The sequence below is a fragment of the Mastigoproctus giganteus genome, chromosome 14, assembly GCF_048544385.1.
Source record: "Mastigoproctus giganteus isolate SK-2022 chromosome 14, ASM4854438v1, whole genome shotgun sequence".
Lineage (NCBI taxonomy): Eukaryota > Metazoa > Arthropoda > Arachnida > Uropygi > Thelyphonidae > Mastigoproctus > Mastigoproctus giganteus.
The window spans coordinates 14,950,152-14,972,985 of NC_143588.1; the positions used below are offsets into that span (position 1 = coordinate 14,950,152).

At 36.0% G+C, this 22,834-nt stretch overlaps 1 protein-coding gene across 3 annotated transcripts in view; it reads left to right on the forward strand.

Annotated features, from left to right (window-relative positions):
* LOC150074989 (ubiquitin carboxyl-terminal hydrolase 47-like) overlaps positions 1–22,834 on the forward strand; it is a 486,634-nt gene that overhangs the window by 198,655 nt on the left and 265,145 nt on the right. For all 3 annotated transcript variants that reach the window (XM_090388947.1, XM_090388945.1, XM_090388946.1), the window contains exons 11-13: positions 3,041–3,234; positions 12,218–12,272; positions 21,460–21,687. In XM_090388947.1, the coding sequence (XP_090245073.1) occupies positions 3,041–3,234; positions 12,218–12,272; positions 21,460–21,687 (477 nt within the window). The remainder of the gene's footprint in view (positions 1–3,040; positions 3,235–12,217; positions 12,273–21,459; positions 21,688–22,834) is intronic.

The following is a 22,834-nucleotide window of genomic DNA, read 5'->3' on the forward strand; positions in this document are numbered from 1 at the left end:
CCAACATTAAGGGGAAGTCTTGCCTGACCAATTTGATTGGATACTATGATGCAGTCACAAAAGAACTGGATGCAGGGAATAACTTTGATATTATATACTTGGATCTTAGAAAGGCTTTTGATACTGTTGCACATGGAAGACTGCTCCACAAATTGGCACAGTGTGGCATTGGAGGCAAATTGCTGCTATGGATAAAGGGGTGGTTGAGGAGGAGAAGACAGAGAGTGGTAATCAATGGACACTGCTCATCGTGGACTAATGTTATTAGTGGAGTCCCTCAGGGTTCAGTATTTGGTCCATTATTGTTTTCTGTATTTCTAAATGATATTGATGATGGTATATCAAGCTTAATGTCCAGGTTTGCAGACGATACGAAGGTTGGCAGTGTTGTCAAGGACACTACTGACACTATGCTACTGCAACAGGATCTGGAAAGGTTGAGCAGATGGGCTGAGAGGTGGCAAATGAAGTTTAACAAATGTAAAGTACTACATATGGGAAACAGCAACCCCAGAGCAACGTATCAACTCTGTGGTACTACACTGACAGTGGTAGAGAATGAAAGGGACCCGGGGGTGGTTGTGCAGGCAGATATGAAGTTTTCTGAGCAGTGCAGATGGGCTGCAAGAGTAGCTCATGGTGTATTGTTGATGATATATAGGAATTTTTCTAGCAGGGATAAGGAGGTGATTATTCCCTTGTATAAGGCAATGGTCAGGCCACACCTAGAATACTGTATACAGGTCTGGAGGCCTCATTTCAAGAAGGATGTAGAGAGCTGGAATGAGTACAGAGAAGGGCAACAAGATTGGTGAATGAAACAAAGGGGTGCTCTTACGAAGCAAGGCTTAAGTTTTGCAAATTACAGTGTCTGGAGACTAGGCACCAGCGAGGTGATCTGATAGAGGTGTATAAAGCCTTGAATGGTTTGAGCATGCTCAATGCTGATGGGATTCTTCCTCTTGCTCAGAATAATCACCTGAGAGGGCATAAATTCAAATTGAGGAAAGACAGATGTAGGATAGACGTGAGGAAATTTGCCTTTAGCCAGCGGGTGGTTGGTTGGTGCAACAGACTTCCATCCCTTGTCATGGAAGTTGATAGCCTAAATAAGTTTAAGGCTCAGCTGGACAGGTATTTCGAATGAACAGAGGGGTGAAGTGGAAGTGGTTATTTTTTTTTATTTTTTTTTATTATATTTTTTTTTTGGCTGATGCTGCATAAGCTTGCTTTCTTGCATCAAATGCCTCTACTAATGCTAATGCTAAACATGGTTAAGTGCTCAAGTTCTGTTGTGTCACGAATCTACTGTGACAAACTCAGTAGCAGTCAAACAACCAGCCAAACGACACACAAGACAGCCACAGGCGGTTGATTCCCATGGTGAGCATAGGCGCCTCCGTAGCCAGGTGGGAAGGAGCAGCAGTGCGTAGCACACGCTTCTTGATTAGACCGGGGTTCGAGCCTGTCACCACCAAATACGGAGGATGCGGAAAGGTCAGGGAATGACCACCGCATATCCCGGAGCAATATGGCCTTAGTTGCTACTGCTCCTAAAAACCAAAAACAACAACATGGTGATCATACTGTGTCTTATCTTGTAATGCAGGATGACGTAACACAGTGGTCCAGCTAACCACCCAGTACAACGTAGCAATAGCAAGACTCATATCCACATGGACTGTGCCAACGAACCAACCCTCAGGATGGACCAGTGTAGTAAGTGGAGCCCCTTAGGAATCAGCGTGGGGCACACTTCTGTTTTTTGTCTTCCTTAATGACATTGAAGAGAAAGTGTGCAGGGAAGTTAGTATTAATAGTGGCAAATTATGCAAGGAAACAAGCTTATACAGCATCAGCAAAAAAAAAAAAAAAAAACACTTGCTGAAGGTGTAACCTGTCCATTCACTCTAATAATTTGTATAGTTTCCTTAAATTTATCCAAACTACCAGACTGCACAACACCAGATGGAAGTTTGTTGATGTAGTTGATCTTTGGAACAAAATGAAGTCTTTTATAGTATGAGTCATCGTTTTTCCCTTCACTAATCTTGTTGCTCGTTTCTGCACTTTTTCCAGACCTTGCAGTATTCAAGATGTGGCTCTGCCTTTGTCTTATGCTGTGGGATAATTACTTTCCTCCTGGTAAAATTCCTATACATCATTGACAAAAGCCCATGAGTTGCCATAGCAGTCCATCTACACTGCTCAGAGAACTGTCTTAACTGCACAATTATTCCCAGGGCTTTATCATTCTTTACTGCCTTCAGTGTGGTACCACACAGTTGGTATATTCTGAGATTACTACTACCCATATGCACTATCTTGCATTTTTGTCAATGTTAAACTTCAATTGCCACTTCTCAGCCTATCTGCCTAATTTTTCCAGATCTTGTTGCAGTAGCATTGATTACTGTTACTAACCGCCCTGCCAACATTTATATCATTGCTTCACTGTATATAACAGTCCTAAAACCTCTCAGATGAATACTTGGTATAACTGTTTTCTTATTTACTAGCTTTATTAACCAGAACTGATTTTTAATTTTTTAACTGATTTTAAAAAAAAAAAAAAGAAAAAAATCAGTTATCTTTAATTCAGTCTTGTTTTTAAATTTGGACCAGCATTACATTATTATACATTTTGTTTCTTTCCCTGTTTATTTCATCATTAATTTTATGTATTACTATCTTCTTCTTCCGGTCACATAGTTCCCTGAGGGGCTGTTGTGGCCACCAACAAATTCCTTCAACTGCATCGATCATGTTGATATACGAGCAGCATCACAAAATGCCACACCCAAAAGTTCACTGATCCCATCCTTCCACTTAGTTGCAGGTCTTCCTTTAACGGCAGTTTTTGGAGTTGATTTTGTTATGATCTCTGTGGCATTAGAAAATGTGGTGGTATGCCATTGCCTATCACATGGCCGATTTTGAAAGGGGCCAGCTTTAATCATCATGTATCACTATATAATTTATTTAAATTTGTATGTGTAAATTTATTTATTATTATTTATTTTATTTTATTTTTTGATAGGAAGAAGCACTGCATGCATTTGTAACTCCAGAAACACTGGAAGGATCAAATCAGTACTTCTGTGAACAGTGCAACAAAAAATGTGATGCTCATAAAGGTTTAAAATTTATCAAGTTTCCTTATTTACTCACGCTTCAACTGAAACGCTTTGATTTTGATCCATCAACGATGCATAGAATTAAATTAAATGATAAGTAAGCTATTTTTATATTTACCTTTAGTAATTAATTTTATTTGCTGGTGTACTAAGTTTTTTTGGAAAATAAGAGATACGGTCAGGTTTTCAAATTTTGCATATGTTATTCTGTTAGTTCAGTAGTTTATATTTAGGTATAAACCATTCATTAACTGTTCAGAATATATATACGTAAAATATGAAAACCTGACAATTTTTCTTTTATTCTGTTGGTATGAAATTGGAATGAATAAAAATAATTTCTTATTAATAACACCCGTTTAAACCAGAATTTTTTTTTTCTATAATGCTGATAAAAAATGATCTGCAATAATACTTGCAAAAAGACTTAGAAATGCTGATTAGCTTATTTTTATCAGTTAGAATTTCAAAATGTCAATATGCATTGTGTGATTCACTAAAATGCTATATGATTTTAACAGAGGCCAAAAACAAATGCTGACTGTTATCTAGGATAACTATTTCATCATAGAATGGTTTCCTCCCCTCAATGAATAGTATCACACAGTTGAATGAGAAGTATTTCATATTTCTGAAGTACAGTTTGAAACCAACCATTAGAATCAAAAAGCACATGTTGCTGTGGATTGTATTGCAAACACAGTAATATACTATTCTACATTACACTGATACAACCCACTTCACTGATACATGATGCATTATTGTGTTTGCAACACAATAATGCACCATGTGCCATTCCACCTGTTTTGTGCCAGTGAAGTGGGGGGCAAATGTAATGTTGGATCAGTTTGGCTTGATATCAGCACTGAATAAACAAAAACTTAGGAAAGGAGTATGTTATATGCCAAATAACTGCAATCAGTATAATGAATAAATAAACAGACAAATAGAGTTGTCTATAAAATCAGAATGTCTATTATAGGGGACTTTAATTTTCCAGTTATTGATTGGAACTTCTGGGCTGGTCACTCACACACTAGCAGAACCTTTCTGCTTTTATTGGATGACTGATTTTTAACCAGCATGTTAGAGAGGCAACAAGGGAAAAAAATACGCTTTATATGATTATCAGCAGTGATTCTCCATGAATTAAGAATCAGCAGATAAAAGAACCACATAATGGTTCTTTTCATCTTTACATAAATCCCACACTAATACACTGTAATCACTGCAAATATAAGAACCACTTAATTGTTCTTTTATCTGCAGACCATTGATGTGGGATTTATGTAAAGTGGGCTAATAAATTAGTCCACTGTAAAGGATAAAAGGGAGGGACTTTGCTTTCATAAAGGTGACTGCAGTGATTTTAGACAGTTTATAAATTATCTGTAAAAGCAAGCTTATACTGATAATGTTACCAACTTTATACCGTCACCACCAAATACGGAGGATGCGGAAAGGTCAGGGAATGACCACCGCATATCCCCGAGCAATATGGCCTTAGTTGCTAATGCTCCTAAAAACCAAATAACAAACAAACAAACAACCAACTTTATATTCTAAATGGGAAGCATTCAAGGAAGTACTTGTGGAAGCTACCAAGGTTTTCATATAAACTAAGAAATACTGTTCAAGATTTAGATGTAAATGGAAGGAAATGAACTGATGACACTAGTAAAAGAGAAATAAAATGCATGGAATGATTATAAATTATCACCAGACACAGAAATGTAGTAAGTGCACACAATTATAACAATGGGATTAAGGCAGATTATGAGAGGTCATTGGCTAAGAATGGGAAAAATGTAGCAAAAGATTATTTGTTTATGTTAACACTAGAAGGAAAGGTATGAACGGCATTAGTCCACTAGATATGAATGGCATAACTATTGAATATTCCTATTCTGGTTGCTGACCAACTCAGTAAATATTTTACATCTGTATTCATGCAGGAAGAAAGGAAATACACTATCTTATAACTGGCAACTAAATGATTTTGTAATATCTGAGAGGAAAGTGAAAAAGAAATTGAGACTAAGAATAAATAAGGCACCTGGAGCTGAAGGAATCTATCCAATTATATTAAAGAAGCAGCAAATGCAGTAACTTTTAGCCATAATTTTGAGAGTATCTTTGGATTCGGGGAAAGCCCTTATGGATTGGAGATGTGCAAATGTCTTCCCCATTCATAAAGGGGATCAGAAGGAGAATGAATAATTATACACCTGTAAGTTTGAGTTCTGTTCCGGTGAAAATGATAGATTAGTGATCTGAGAAGTAATGCAGGAGCATCTTGACAGGAATGCAGTTATACAGCAATAACAACTTAGTGTCTTTAGGGGAGGATCTTTTCTGACCAATCTGGTTGGCATTATGACTTAGTAACACAGGAACTGGATGCAAAATTTAAGTTTGATATTGTATACCTAGATTTCAGTACTGCTTTTTGATACCGTTCCACATAAGACTGCTGTACAAGTTTCAGTAGAGTGTCATTGTAGGGGAGCGGAGGTTAAGTTACTGCTATGGATAAAGGGATGATTTGGCAGATTGGGAAGGCTGAGAGTGGTTATTAGTGGGGACTGCTTTTTGTGGAACTAATGTTATTGGTGGAGTTCTTTGGGGTTCAGTGTTGGGCCCTTTATTGTTTTAAATATTTATCAACAATTTTAATGAAGGCATAAGTTTATTATCAAAATTTTGGATAATATGAATGACAGAACTCAGGGTATGACGCCAGACCAAGTCCTAGAAAAATTAGCTACATATGCAGAGAAATGGCAGTTGAAGTGTAACATTGGGATTTGTAACATACGGATTACAGAATTCCATATTGTAAGATATTGCAATGAAAGCATAACATGCCAGTTTGGTAGTACAGAATGAAAAAACATGGGAGTAATTGTACAGTCTGATATGAAGTTTTTCGAGAACTGTAGAGAAGCTGCAAGGACAGTTCATGATATTTTATCAGTGATATATAGGATTTTTGCCAGCAGGTACAAGTAGGTGATTATCCTGTTATATACAAGAGTGGTTAGGATAGATCTTGAGTACTGCATACAAGTCTGGAAGCATCATTTTAGGAAGGATGTGTTGATCTGTTAGAACAGGTGCAGAGAAGTGCAACAAGATTAGTCAAGGACACAAAATGGTACTCTTTATCATAAAAGGCTTCAGTTATGTGAATAATTGTAGCATGTAAAACTAGCCCTCTCCTTTGGGGTCTTAATTGATGTGTTTAAGTCATTAAAGTGGATTGAGTGAAATAAATGTAGATGGCATTTTAATTATTGCTTGAAGAATGCACATCAAGAGAGAGAAATTTAAATTTAAAAAGGATGTTTAGAGGATAGTTATGTGCAAATTTGCTTTCAGCCAGAGAATGATTGAATTGATTGTTGGAATAAGCTGGTGTTGTGGAGGTGGGGTAGTTTGAATAAATTTTAGAAAGAATTAGACAAATTATTAGAGGGAATGGGCAGATGAGGTAGGAAAGTTTTTTTTTTTTTTTTTTTTTTTTTTTTGCTGATACTGTATGAGCTTTGCTTCCTTACATCATTTGTCACTACTAATACTAATGCTAAATGCAACGTCCTTCATAATGGCAATAATCCCTAAATAACGTTCCAGTTGGTTGGCACCACACTTATGAAGGTGGAGAACAAAAGTGACTGATGGTAATTGTACAGTCAGAGATAAATTTCTCTGATTAGTACAGACAGGCAGCTCATTGGGTTCTGTCAGTGGTATACAGGGATTTTGCCAACAAGAAGGGATTATTCTTTTTTATTAAAACAATGTTACATCTTAGGTTGCATCTTGAATACTGCATACAGGTCTGGAATATTTATTTTAGGAAGGATGTATAACTGTTGGAACCATTCAGGGACAGAAAAGGTTCCTCTTATAATGAAGGATTTCAGTTCTGCAAATTGCACAGCAGGGAAACTAGGTGCCTGCACAGAGATTTGGTTGATATCTCTAAGGATTTAAATGGATTGAGTAAACTAAATGCTGCTGGCATCCTTACTCTTTCTTGCACGATGCATGTAAGGTGATGTAAATCTAAACTGAAAAGGGATAATAGGATATATGTGCAAAAATTTGCTTTTAGCCAGAGAGTAATTGATTGTTGGAAGGAACTTCCAGCTTGAATAAATTTAAGTAAGGATTAAATAAATTGTTTAAATTATTAAAGGACAGATCCACATTGGATTTTTTTTTTTTTTTTTTGCTGATGCTGTATAACTTACTTCCCTGCATTATTTGACAATAATACTAACTAGAAAGAATGTGCTGACTGTTTACTAGCCTATGCATAGTGATAGATTTCTCATATCCTCACTCTTCACGTAGTGAAGAGCAAATGGTGTGAACAGTGAGCGGTGGTGCATATTTCTGAAGAACAGTTTGAAATCACCCATTAGAAATAAATGGAGCACACTAATGCGTAAGTTTGTGCAATGGCATCATGTCTATACGTAGCCAACTACTAAGTAGTTACAAAATGGCATAATTTAAGTATATCTCATATTGTGAATACTTTCACTGTGAGTTACCATGATATTGCACTACCTCAAATAAGTAATGCTTCACCAATGGAGAAAACTAATCTTACTTATTCTCAGTGGATACCACCACCCAGACTACACCGTTTCAAGGCTTGTTGGCCTCTGGGCGGGTGTTGGTGTTTCAATAGTGACAACCCAATTATGAAGTATAACTCCTGTACAAGTTAGTGCAATTGCATCATTTCAGGACATGGCCAACTACTTAAATAGTTATAAATTACCATCGTTAGTATATCTTATATTGTTGAATACCTTCACAATGAGTTGCCATGATATTGCACTACCTTGAATAAGTAACACTTCACCGTAGGAGAAGACTATTGTTACTTATTCTCAGCGGATACCATCACCCATACAGTAGCATTTCGGAGCTTATTGGCTCTTCATCAGTGGGTAGGCAGGTACCCTGGTATTGCAATGATGACAACCCAGTTGTGAAGTATAAATTCACAATATGAGAGATGCCTGATGGTGTGGAGTAATTTAGATTACAATATAGTTTAGGCTAAAGCCTCAGGTTATGTAGAGTTTTTAACTAATGCACAAGGTAGTGAAATTGCGTCATTTCAGTACATAACCAACTACTTGAATAACAAAGTATAACTCCACAATATGAGAGATGCCTGATGGTGTACAGTAGTGTAGACTAAGCCAATTTTTTTTTACTAGAGCCTGAATTTATGCTTCCTACGTGGAAGTTTCAGTAGTGAACAGGTTACTGCCATTGCAAAATATTTGTACATAGTGAACTACCAAAGTAGATAAATTGGTATCATTTTAATTATATCTCATATTGTAAAAACCTTCACAATGCATTGCCATGATATTGCACTACTTCAAATAAGTAATGCTTCACCAATAGATAAGCCTAATGTTACTTATTTTTGGCAGATACTGACACTCAGATGGCACTGTTTCAAGGCTCGTTGGCCTCTTTTCGGTGGGTGAGTTCCTTTGTATTGCAATAGTGACAGCCCCGTTATGAAGTATAACTCCACAATATGAGAGATGCCTGATAGTGTGCAATAGTATAGACTTAAGGCAATTTTTTTGGCTAGAGCAACCAACGTGGAAGTTTTGCTAGTGGACAGATTAATGCCATTGCATCATATTTGTACATAGTGAACTTACTGAAGTAGATAAATTGGCATTGTTATAATTATATCTCATATTGTGAAAACCTTCACAATGAGTTGCCATGATATTGCACTACTTTGAATATGTAACAGTTTACCAATGGAGAAGACTAATATCTCAGTGTAGTGGAGAATGAAAAAGACCTAGGGGTAATTGTGCAGCTGAATGTTAAATTTTCAAAGCAGTGCAGATAAGCTGCCAGAGCAGCTCATGGGGTTTGCTAGAAGGGATAAGGAGGTGATTATTCCTTTGTATAAGGGATAATCACCTCCAGGTCAGGCCACACCTTGAGTATTGCATACAGGTCTGGATGTCTTATTTTAGGAAGAATGTAGAGCTTCTGCAACAAATACAGAGAAGGGCAACAAGATTGGTGAGGGGGAACAAAGGAGTGCTCTTACCAAGAAAGGCTTAAATTCTACAAATTGTGGTCTGGAGATGAGTCACTTGTGAGGTGATCTGATTGAGGTGTATAAGGCTTTGAATGGTTTGAGCAAGCTCAGTGCTGATATGATCCTTCCTCTTGCTCAGATTACACACTTGAGGGAGTATAAATTCAAATTGAGAAAAGGCAGTTGCTAAATAGATGTGTGGAAATTTGCCTTTAGCCAGCAAGTGGTTGATTGCTGAAACAAAGTTCCATCTGTCATTGTGGAAGTTGATAGCTTAAATAGATTCAAGGAAGCTGGATAAACTTGTGGAGCGAATGGATAGGTGAAATGGGAAGGGCTTTTTTTTTTTTTTTTTCTGTATAAGCTTGCTTTCTTGCATCATATGCCACTACTAATGCTAATTTCAGCATAGTGGCATATGATGACACAGGAGATGTCATTTTTGGAAAGGGGCATGTGGTTAGGGAGCGATATTAGTAAACATGGACACTACATTGTGACTTGCCAAAACATCATTAAGGTGTAAAAGGGTATGTTTTAGTCTGTCTAAGACAGGCCTGGCCAACCCAAATCATTCTGCGGGCCTTGACGAACTACAATTTAATCCCAAGTGGGCCACACATAAAACAATCTTTTAAAAATAAAAAATCAAATGCCATAAAAATTTATTTTATTCATTTTTATTATATATCTTCATCAGTGAGATATTTGCTTTTCTTTGTGATCACTCAATTCTTTTAAATCTACTTCGATATTGGTATTTGCACATCTTAATTGATTTTCCAGATTTTCATCTGTTATTGAAGCTTGAGATTTACTTTTAATACATTTAATTTTTGAAAAGAAAGTTTCACAAATGTATGTGGCTCTGAGGGTGCTCACAATTTTTGTGCAAAAAATCTTAATTTAGGATACTTTTCCATTGTCACATAAATGTTGTAAAAGTTGATTTTTGATGTTGTGGCATGAATGTGTTTTAATTCATTGTTGCACTGTAAATCAATTACTTCCATCTGCACAGTTTCTGGGACAGTGGAAATGTCAATGTGAAATGGAGAACAAAATATCTCAAATACTTTATCATATTTTGAGAGTTTTGAGAATGACGATCAAATGCTGCTGAAAGTTTTTTTTTGTTTCATCAGCGTACTTCAACAAGTTAAGAAGAAGTCGTTATTTATCATGCCTAATGCAGCTAGTGAATGATTTCTCACTGATGTAGTCAGTAGTATAAAAATCATCTAGCTGGCTGCAAAAAATAATGTGGTAGGCCACAGGTTGGCCAGGCCTGGTCTAAGAGGTTGTTGAAGTTATTAAAGAGAAAGAGGATAGGGGAAAATGGCATGTTTAGTCTCGGGAGCTTTGCTCCAGAGCAAAGCTCCCGAGCAATATGGGAGCTTTGCTCCAGTAAATATGGGTTTCACCACTTCAAGCCTCCATTAAGCAAAGTGGTGCTGTTTCACTTGCTGATGAGAGTCATTTACCACTTAGTATTAAGTGGTAGATATGCTTGGTAACACATAGAGGTAGGATTCCTCTGTGTATTGTGGATACACACCTCGACCCCTGCTTACATTGGTTCACACCTAGGTGGTTACCTGCAGTATACTAGGTGCCATATTTCAGGACTTGCACACGGGAGTTATACCCAGTGTTATTAACAGTTCCACCATTATGGTCCTTGTGGGTAGCACACTTGGTATAATCACCATCCTCCCCACACTGGATGGAAAAAATCCAGGTACAAATCCTGTCAATGATGCAAGAATTTTTATGGTTCTTTTTCATAGCATGGCTGAATTAGTCGGTCTCAGGCAAGGGTAGCATGGCTTTTTCTCCTGAAAACTTAAGTTTTTTGTCCATACAGTAAGTCAACCACAGAACATGCAGTTTACAGATATATATATATATATATATATATATACATGTGGTGCAATATTGCGTAAGTTGCTGATGTGCCTAAAACCAATAAAAACAACAACCACCATTATGAAGGCGCAAGCAGAGGATTTGGTTGTTGTGGAATGACCGTACTTTGCTGAAATTTGGTTCACTCATTTCATGTAGCACCCGAAATACGTTCCATCAGTAGTTTAGACACCAAGATAGGAAGCCGAGCTTATCATACCTGAGATAATGTCTGTGATAGCCAAAAGGGAAAAATAAAAATACATTTTTTGAGTTAGTAAAATTTAATTATCCAATATAATGAAATATAACATTTAATACTGTGCTAAGTTGTACAGATTACTATCCATGAAAAAATATTAATTCTCAGAATTTGGCTTAACTAGAAATATCTGAGCAGAAGTAAATAGAGAATGCATTGTCAGTCAGCTACCCACTTTTTTGTCAGTTTCTCAAATTGATTAAGTTTATTTCTATATGCAGGATGTGTTGACACTAACAATGTGGGAAGAAACTTGGGATTAAGAAATATGGGCAAAATATAATTGCTATATGACAAATAATAATCACCAGAACTTAGTTAATTTTTATTTGTTTTTAATAGAACATTATTAAAGTAACTTTGTCTGTAATTGATCAACAAATTCATTGTGCCTGGCTTTCCCATTGTGGTGGTCTTTTATATTTTTTTCCAAATTTTCACCAATGACCAAAAAGGATAGTAGGGTAAATAGGTAAAAAATAATATAGTTAATAAATTTAATTAATAGTAAGTTAATCATATAGGAAAATTTGAAAAAAGTTGACACTCAGTGGGGTGAACTGAATAAGTTAAATAGCATTTCTGCTTTTTGATGAACAGGTTCATCAGAAATACATCATATTTATGTTTAATTTGTCATTTCATGCTTCTTTAGATTTATTGTTCAAAAACTGGCAATCACCAGGTCCTGAAGTTGCCAGTTTTTGGATGTTCTGTATGTATTTCCTCAAAGATTTGTTTTTATCAAGTTATATTAATATTTTAAGATGGATATTAACTTACTAATTTACTTTTCTCTCTCAGGGTCACATTTCCTGAAATTCTTAACTTAAATGAATTTGTGAAGATGGATATTGAAGTGAGAACTTTTTTTAATATTTAAATTTGATTAAAATTTCATATTTATATGAAATATTTCATTTTATTAATATTGTTATTAGGTTATGAGGTAAGGGGAAGAGATGATGATGGTGGGGGCAAATGAGAATTAATTTTGCTGTTATTATTATTGTATTTTCCCTTAAATTCATATTTTGGCATTTCGGTAGGGATGGATTTGTAGTTTTGAAGAAAGAAAACCACTATTTTCTTCATTCTCTTTCTTCTCCCTTCCCCCCACTTCTCAACTCATTGGTTTCACAAAACTATGCAGTGGACTCTCAGTATCTGTTGATTCCTCATTCATGTTTCACATATCTTTTGTGCAATATTTAACTCCAGCCTCTTTGCACCTGTCTCTGGTTCTCTTATCTATTATCATGTCACCTGTCTAAGCTTGGTGGGAAGTTATCAAACAAATTCTCTGCTGACTGTGTCTAATTTACAAGGTTTGACAATTAAATTCCAGTATTGTATCCATTAAATGCATGACAAGCATGTAGAGTCATGATGCAGCATGCTGTTGCAATTGATTTATGTGAATGCTTCCCTCTACAAGTTTACATGCAGTCATGTGAGAATTGTTGAGTTGTTATTGTGTTAAGTGATTGAACAAAGAGCAAACATTAAATTTCATTGAAGTTGGGGAAAAGTGCAGCTGAAACCTGTTTAAAACAAACATATGGTAATGATATGTCATGTTCTCCACTGGTTTGTAAAATTTCAGAGTGGCTGAGAAGGTCCAGAAGATAAGGATTATGAATGTCCAACCAACAGTACTTTGTATGCCAGAACAGCTGAAAAAGTTCACACATTGTGTCTGACAGTTGGACAGACAACTTGAGTAGTCAAGACCCGCTGATTTTCGTAAAATCGGACAAATGTTAATAATTTATTGTAATTTTTCCTTATAGAGGATCTGCAATTTCATTATGGATTTAAAATAAACTTTGTGGATTTTTTGAAAAGGGTAGATAGGCTATTTTTGGAAATTTTAAAGGAATATTGAATTTTAAGAATATTATATATTTTATTTTAAGGCAGAAGAATACTCTTACTTGGGGTTTTCTTCAGGGATGGCTGCATCCGGGAGAGGTGTAATTCAGGTGTTGAAATTGCAATTATATGGAAGGAGGACAAAGGAAAAAGCCAGCTTTTGTCCTAAATGTCCTTGCATGGGGAGTAATTTTAGGCATAAAGGGAGATGATGTCCTTCAAAGGACATCATCTCCCTTTATGCCTAAAATTGTCTGTCCAACTGTCTAATAAAGTTTCGAGACTTTAGGACCTCCATGTATTTTTTTACTCTATGACATTTTGTCTGATTGTTGAATGGTTCCCTCAGTGACAAACAACTTCACATTAACAGAGAAATAATTCATGTAATTCTGACAGAATATTTGTGTTATCCAGATCTCTGTGTACAACTCTTCACAAATTTTAATCACAACAAACCTTCATACAGATCTGTGCTATTTGACTGATGAACAAAGCTGCTCAGTCCCAAAACATGCAAACAGCCCATTTTAGCTGTTGATATTCATGTTTCAAATATGATCCAAGACAAATATACAAAAATATCCTCAGATATTTCATTTCATGTTTGTAATAAGTATGACAATTGATTTATGCAAATAATTAAAAAAAAAAAAAAAATTTGTGGCAAACTGCATCTAGTTCTTCCTTGAATTTATTCAAACTACCCACTTCCACAACCGATTAAAGTTTTCCAACAGTCAACCAGCCACTGACTAAAAGCAAACTTTCACACATCTCTCCTGCAACCATCCTTCCTCAGTTTTAACTCATGTCCCCTCATGTGTGTAGTCTCAGCAATAGGAAGAATACTATTGACATTGAGCTTTTTCAATCCATTGGATTGAATTGGAGTGGATTACATGTCTTCTGTACATGTTACCGTAGTGTGAAATAGTTACAATGCTATTTGCATGTTTTGATTTTTGTTCTGTTAACAATGTTAATACTGTAAGTAGTAATTGATATATATAGGTGTTTTTTGTGGTAAATTTATTTTGAAGAAAGTGGAAGTCTTATTTTTTTATTCCCAGATAATGAAAGAGTTAAATAAGAACAAGAGGATTTCTTATACCTCGGACTATATTGCTTGTAGTAGCTTATGCAGAGATACATGGCAATAGAGCAGCTCCACATCATTTCCAGCTCCTACCAACCAAAAAAAATTATTAGAATTTGGCATCAACAAAAAGATGTCTACAAGGCAAAGAGGCACAGTGGATGGCAGTAAAAGCAGTTATTTTGGATTGGGGTTTAAACCACTGTAAAAATGGAATAGCAATTTCTACTAAGATGACACAAATACAAGCCCAGGAATTTGCCTTAACCCATGGTATCTTAGGCTTCAAAAGTGGACCATCTTGGTGCCACCATTAAATGAAGAGAAATAGGCTTTCCGTGAGGACTCGAACAAAGTTGGCTCAAAAAATGTCCCCAGAATTTGAAGAAAAAATCATTTATTTTCACAAATACAGATTTGTGAAATTTTCTGTCAAGTGGAGACAGAAAAAAATTATCGAAATAGGCCATATTGCTAATATGGGTGAAACACCAATAACCTTTGTTTCCAACAAATAAAACAGTGAATTGGTGAAGAGTCAATTTGCATAAAAACTAGCGGGCATGAAAAAACTAGATTAACAGTGGTGTTGTCGTGTTGTGCCGATGAAACAAAACTGCAGCCCTTTCTAATATTTAAGAAAAAAACACCTATAAAAGAAAAAACACCACTTGGAATAATTCTACATATTCATGAAAATGGATGGATGCATTTTTTTTTTTTTTTTTTTATGTAAACCCCAAACACAAGAGGTATCAGAACCTATAGTACTTAGTACTGTGCTTGGGGTTGGAGGTTGAGAAGACGAAAGAAGATATTTGTTGACATTGGACTTGAACTTCTGTAGACTGTTTCAGGAAATAGGTATGAAGGAAGGTTGTTCCAGAAAAGGGCAATTGAATGAATAAACGAGAAAGATGAAAAGTTGGTTCTATGAGTTTGAAGTTGGACAGTAAATGGATGTTGTCTGGTGGTGGCACGTTTTCGGACTGTTTTGAAAGAGAGAGCGGGAATTATAGAAGCCAATTCAAAAGAACAGTGCCTATGGAAGTATATGTAGAAAAGGCATGGAGCAGAAACAGTATGTCTATGAGACAGCGAGTGGAGAGACTCTGTTACAGATGAATCATTAATTAACCTAACTGCCCTCTTCTGAATGGAATCAAGAAGCCTGAGAGAGGTTTTGGCGACACCACCCCAGATGTGGGAACAATATTCCATGGCAGGGTGGATTTGCGATTTATACAGAGTGAGCAGCTGTTTGGAAGAAAAGTAACGCCGAGAGCGAAAGAGAAAACCAAGTTTTTTAGATGCAGAGGAAGCAATATTTGTAATGTGCTTGTGCCAAGTGTCAGGGTAATCCCCAAAAGAGATATATCATTTTGCCTAGAAATCGGAGTGTCACTAAAGATAAGCATAGGTGCAGAAGAATCCTTTTTGCGAGATATAAGTCAATACTGAGTTTTAGAAGGGTTGAAATCAACTAAGTTGTCTTTGCCCCACTGGAGATCCGAATTTAAGGAATTGGTAGCAGATTTTCGAGAAGTTAAAGCTGATTGAGCAGGGCAAGGTTTCTCAAAATGGAAAGTGGAATGCAATGTGCTATCATCGGCAAACCAATGGATAGGATTTCCAGTCAATGGAAGAAGGTCATTAATATAAAAGAGGAAAAGAGTGGGGGAAAGAACTGAACCTTGGGGAACACCGGCATTAGTGGAGAAGTTAGAAGACAGAGAACCAACACCCTCAGTGAGCGATCAGAGAGAAAACTGGATAACCAATTACTAAAAACAGTTGGCAAACCATAAGATGGAAGCTTGTTTAGAAGACCTTTATGCCAAACACGATCGAAAGCCCTTGAGATGTCAAGAGCAGCTACTTGTGTTTCACTGAACCTTTCCATTGAATTACTCCATAAATGGGTAACATAAGCCAGAATATCATCAGTGGATGACACTAACGGAATCCATTCTGGCGATCGTTGATCAGACGGAAGGTTTCCAGGTATTTTAAGATTTGGCAGTTAATTGATTTCTTCCTTACTTTAGAAAGAGTAGAAGTAATTGCAATAGGACGAATAATTGGATGGGAGGGATTTGTCACTCTTTTTAGGAACTGGCTGGATATGAGTAAATTTCCAATTTGGAATAAGAAAGTGAAAAAAGGCGGTAAAGAATAGGAGTAAGTTCAGGAGCACAGGTGGAGAAATACCATCTGGATCTCTAGCTTTCTTAGCATCAAGATTCGTCAAATTCCTTCTAACATCCTTTTGATGGAAGATCACAGGAGGCATTGAATGGAGCATGTTCGGAATGGTGGGAGGTGTTTTACAAAGATCATTAATGTCTGAGTTTGAAGAAAAATGGGATGCTAGCAGGTCAGCTTTATCCTTGGCTGAAGCGAAAACAGAACCATCTGGTTTGGACAGAAATGGGCAAAAGTTGCGGCCAATAGCTTTGGCAAGAGACCAGAATGTTCGGCCACCATTAGGGCAAGAAGCAAGTTTTCTACTCTTAGCCTGTTCATACTCTGGTTTGGACTGATTAATAACTGCTTTACAATTGGTGCGAGCTTTGGTGTAGGCAGAAAAAAACTGAAGAATTAGAAACAAGCCAATTACAATATGCAACATTCTTCTCTGACACAATCTGAGCAGACGTTGACATCAGAAGTTTTGAAACAGTAATCCAACCAAGGAAAAAAAGAAAAGAAATCTTGCAGGTCATCCCATTTGGCATTCTTGTAATGCCAAACAACACGAGGCTGAGAATAGCCATGAGATAAAGGCTCCATTGGAGAAGAGACAATTACCAAGTTGTGATCTGAAGTGCCTAAAGGACCTCTCACTTCGACCATGTACTTAGAAGGGTTGTTTGTGAGGGAAAGATCAAGCATGTTGGCTGTATGATTAAGATTGTCCGGTATTCTTGTAGGTAAATGAACAATCTGTGCAAGGTCATTAGTAATTGCAAAAGCCTCAGCATCTCGACCAGCTGGGTCAGTGTGACTAGAAAATGGAAGCCAGCTGGAATTGTGAACATTAAAATCACCAAGGAAAATTACCTCACTGTTAGGAAAGATGGACTGGAGAAAGTCAAGTTGCAAACAGAGGAAGTCAAAGAGCTCCAAGTGATTAGTGGAGTTGGAAGAATGGTAGAGACAACAGATGAATTTGACACAATGAGGTAGAGAGATTTTAAGCCAGAGAAAATCAAAGAGAGGAGATTCCAAATTGCCAAGTCTCTGACAGGGAATATCAGAACGGACATGTGCACAAGTACCACCTTTGAGGCAAAAGGAATCATACAGCGAATAATTTGGGCATCTGAGATGAGCAGTAGTTGAATCAACCGATAACTGAGATTCTGTCAGAAAAAGTACATGGGGTTTGGCAGACTGTAAGTGGAAATGGACATCGTTGAGATTAGAATTGAGACCACGTATATTTGTGAAATGAATTAGGAAGTGCTTGGGAGGTTTACATCTTTTCGTAGATAAGCTTACTCTATTAGTTTGACAATTCATGGTGTATTCAATAGTAAGAAAAAGTGGGTGGGACATGCTGTATGAAGTAATGAAATTTTTGGATATGGCATACACATGGTAAGAATATACCCAGATCCTTGACATAACGTGGCCTCGACAATGCTCCCCGCATACACACTACTCGGACTCCCTCCAATCACTATCTGGCAGAGTAGAGGTAGTAAGATTATACACTAGCTGATCCGGAAGCCTCCTAGAGAGTTACCAATAGGTTAGGTCCAGTGTACTAATTAGCGGCTGGCCTGCGAACACTGTTTTAGAGCTGTACCCTCAAAATGTAAGGAATATTGGATCTCGCCATGATGTTCATCATAACCTTAAAAGTCATCAATCATACTGCATGATGGAAGAGATAGGGAAGGGTTGACTGGAACTTAGCTCTAGATACTTAACATGGGTTCCACCACTTCAAGCCTCCAATAAGCAAAGTGGTGGTATTGCACCGGTTGATGAGAGTCATCTACCACCTAGTACTGCCTGGTAACATAGAGGGTCAGCATTCCTCCATGTGGTGTGGGCGCCACACCTCGACCCCTACTTACGTTGGTTCACACCTGGGTGGTCACCCACCATGTACTTGTGCATGGAGGTTATACCCAGGATTACTAACAGTCCCACCATCGTGATGGTACAAGCAGAATATTTGGCTGTCACAGACCGTCTGGGCTTTGCCGAAATTGGGTCCACTTGACTTGAGTGTCACCGAAATATCAGTTCCATCAGCATTTTAGACTCCCAGGTAGCAAGTACAGCTTGTCTGGCATATCTGAGAGAATGTCTTTGACACCCTCAAGGACCAAGGTGGAATGTGAAGGATGAAGGTGGAATGAAGAAATGTTTAGAAAAAGGTGTGGAACCAAAGAAATGGAGCATTGATGGAAAAAAATTCGCTTTTGGTGTTGGATCACTTAAAATCACACATCACAAATTTAATTTTTAAAAAAACTTAAAGAAGCCAACACAGAATTAACTGTAATTCCAGGAGGCCTGACTTCTGAGGCCTCCAGGACCACTTGATGTATCTCTCAACAAACCCTTTAAAAAATATACATGGGAGTACTGAAACGGTCAAGCATTGCACAGGTGTGTCAGTGGGTTAAGGATTCCTGGGACAAAGTAAAGAATGAAATAGTACAGAACTCTTTAAAAAGTGTGAAATCAGCAATTCGTTAGATGGGACTGAAGACAATTTTTTGTATGAACATTTGGATGATGAAGATGAAGAATAGAATGACAGTGAAATTAATTTTGGTAGTGAGAATGAAAGTGAACATTCTGGATTTTAATTGATAATGGCTCTTGGATTCAATTTTACATTATTAAAATTCTTATAGTCATGATTCTTGTAATTCTTAAATGTTTAAATATAGTTATATGAAAAAATAAATTTTTATTTATTTCCATATTTTATTATTAAAAATTTGGGGTGCGTCTTATATACCAGGAAATATGGTATTTTCTAATATTCGCTTCATTTCAAAAAAACTCAACAGATTCGTGGATATTATAGATTTAACAATATGTTTATATCATAACTACAGAAGAATCATTGATTAAGGAAATAAAAGTTTATAGTATATGTATTTATAATATAAATTCAAAATTTTATATAATATATTTGTCTTAAATAAGCAATTTTAATGAGATCTCTGAGATTCAGCTAGTTTACAAATGTTGAATTCTGTTGAATTTCTGAATTTAGAATTGAACATTGAAAACCACTGCCTTAACATTTTAAATGTGATACTGGTGATCATTACGATAAATTGTTATATGTGCCTTATTTGTTATTGGAACTGATATGTCCATGATTGAAAAATATAAGCAAACCACAGAAAATTTTTAACAATGGCCCAACAAGATTCCTCATATTTAGAGACAAAAATTAAAGGCACCTGTTTTTAATTGACGACTTTTGTTATTTTATTTCTATTTATGAGGGTCATTGGTTAGAATCTTGAAATGAGGTCAGAATTGAGAAACACAACAAGTTTACCAAAATAATTACTAGCAAAACTATATGATGCAATGTGATGTAAAGTTTGATACAGTCAACAAACAATCTAGATCGCAAAGTTTGATTATTGATAAAGCATCATCATAATGTAGCATGAATTTAATTGATATTGGAGTAACATGCATCAGAAAAGTTTCCTGTAGCTGCATGTAATTAACAATTACTTTTGAAACTTCATTAAAGTACTGTAATTATCACAACTAGAATGGGTTTAAAAAGTATTTTTGATCATTTTATTTGATTTTTATAGCCTAGTTGTATTGTATTTTAATAATAATATAATAATGATGATGTTTATACTCTAGCATGACCGCTAAATCATTTAGAATTAATCATTTAGATGATTGATGATTTTTGTTGTTTTATTTTTGTTTATGGGTTCCCTGGGTTAAAATTCAAAAATGAGAAGATCACAATTGATAAACGTATGTACAGCAAGGTTGCCAAAATGATTACTGACAGTGAATACAATCATTAGCCATATTTTGCACTCACATAGCCTTACACGATGGTCCACTCAAACGCGTGCATTACTGCAATCCCACATCTGACCACTAAGCTATGCTGGGCCATGCATATGTATGTAGTTTTATTATCAATCTTCAATGCAGTAGAACCTCAAATCTGGTAACATCCATATCTTGACAGAGGTGCACTTTACTAGCACATCCTGGTAGTAAATTACACCAGTCAAGTCAACTACTGTGGAAAGATTATAATATCTTTCCACAGTATTTGATGCAGTGGTGAAGCAGTGTCACTTCACCAAAATTATGCAGCATACCTGTCACTTCAAGAAACATTTTGGAGGATTACATTCTAAGCTTTCAGTAAAAAAAAAATATTATATTTATATCATTGCTTGTTCCATGTCTTGAATGGTAGCTACTGCAACATAGACATATAATCTCCTTTTTTTTATTAATATATTTTTATAGTAATTTTTCTATTTAAGACTTGCAACATAATTGCTCAGAAAGCTTACCAAGATGTCCAATAAGCTTAATTTCCAAGCACATAATAAAGAAAAGAATGCCCAATTTCATACTTTTTTAAACTGGACAGTGAATGCCTAGTTTAAAAAACAGTTATTTCAGCATCACATTTAAATATAAATCAAAAACAAAACCTGCTCACTATCCAATGATATTCATTTTACAGTAGATATCAGTCAGTTAGGAATGGCACTCATCACAGGCTTTTATTTATTTATTTTTTTCTATGTATTAGCTTACAAACACTACTTTGTAAGCTGCTACAAAGTTTTTACAGTAGCTTACTTGAAAAACAAGACTTTTTAGTGTTTTCTTTATTTATATATTTATTTTTAATTTTCAAAATGTATCATTTTTGAATGATAGATTTAAAAGGTTTCACTGTATAGTAATATTTATTAAGTTGTAAAACACTGTGTGTGCTGTATTTTCTTTCTAATGTATGTATATAATTGCTTTATTATTTTTGAATCTATAAAGCAAAAAAATATATAATAATAATAATAATTTCCAGTATTTCAATGATGATGGAGATACAACAGATAGTGGTTCAGCATTAGATGATGACGGCTTATCTTATGTGGGTTCAGGGAAACTTGGATCTTCCCTCTCTCCTGATATCTCCACTGATAATGCTGATTTAGCAGATGACGATGAAGGTATAGATGTAGGATCCACTGGTCAGTCTAGTACTCAAGAATCTTCTACTAATGAGAGGAATCTTCTAAAATCTATGGAAAAGGTAATAATGATTTATTTATGCAACACATTAACACAGAAAAAAAAAAACTTAAAAGGCATTTTGAAAAATTGAAATAACTTTTACAAAACAGTAATGAATTCTGCTCTTTTGTTCTCACAGAAAGGTTATGCACATTGTTCAAATTAACTTTATGGTAAGAAATTATATTTATTACATAGGTCTTTCCGCTTTCTTTCTTTTTTTTCTCCTACATTGTATAAATTAGCAATAGAGCCTGTCTTGCCCTTCTGGATATTTAACTGCCAGCATTGTTATCTTATTCAAGATTAATTTCATACTTAAAAATCATTTTAATGTGTTTGAAAGTGGTGTTTTATAAAGAATAGGATTTTTAACCCTTTCAGGGTATGCACATATACAATTGCTGCTCCAAAATGAGTGCCTCCAAACTTCTTTTGCCCTCTTCTGTGATATTACAAACAAAATGTAACAATGTCAGGTGAAAATGTAAATGTTACCGCCAACATCCAAAATTTTGGTACTACACACCAATTGTCATGGCTGTAGAAGTAGTACATGAAAACAGAGGATGACATTGACATGAGAGTTGATATAAGCAGAGTTTGGCAGTAGATTAGGTGGTAGGCATTTCAGTGGCAGTATATGTTTCAGTAATGGCGATAATGGTTTGAAGGGACTGCCAAAGTCAGGCCATCTTTATGCTGCAGTAACAGTCAAAATGAAGAGAGGAGACACTCTGATTCATGAAAACTGATGCATTAAGATGAGAAATCTGTGCAAGAGTGGTTCTGAATAGGCTTTCAATGCATTGAAAGTGTGCCAGATGGGTTCCATTGAGTATCAATGCCAGATTACAAGGAGCAGAGAGTGCAAGCTTGTGCCAATCTTCTGACTGCTTCAGAAGATTGGCACAAGCCCACCCTGGGTGCCAAGTATTTGCATGGCCGAACAACTTTATAAAGTGATTTCCACTGCGATTTAGTTTTCTATATTTTCTCTGCCAATTAAAAATCTTTCTTTTAAGTAGCTCTTCTTTCTTCAAAGCAGTAAGAAGAGAGCTCAGGAAAGTCCCCTTTTTTATTTTATTAAAATTTTCTTTTAACTGTTATTAACCTCTATGCTTGGTCACCAAGCAGCATTGCTCCTGCCTCCCCGTGGCAGGGCC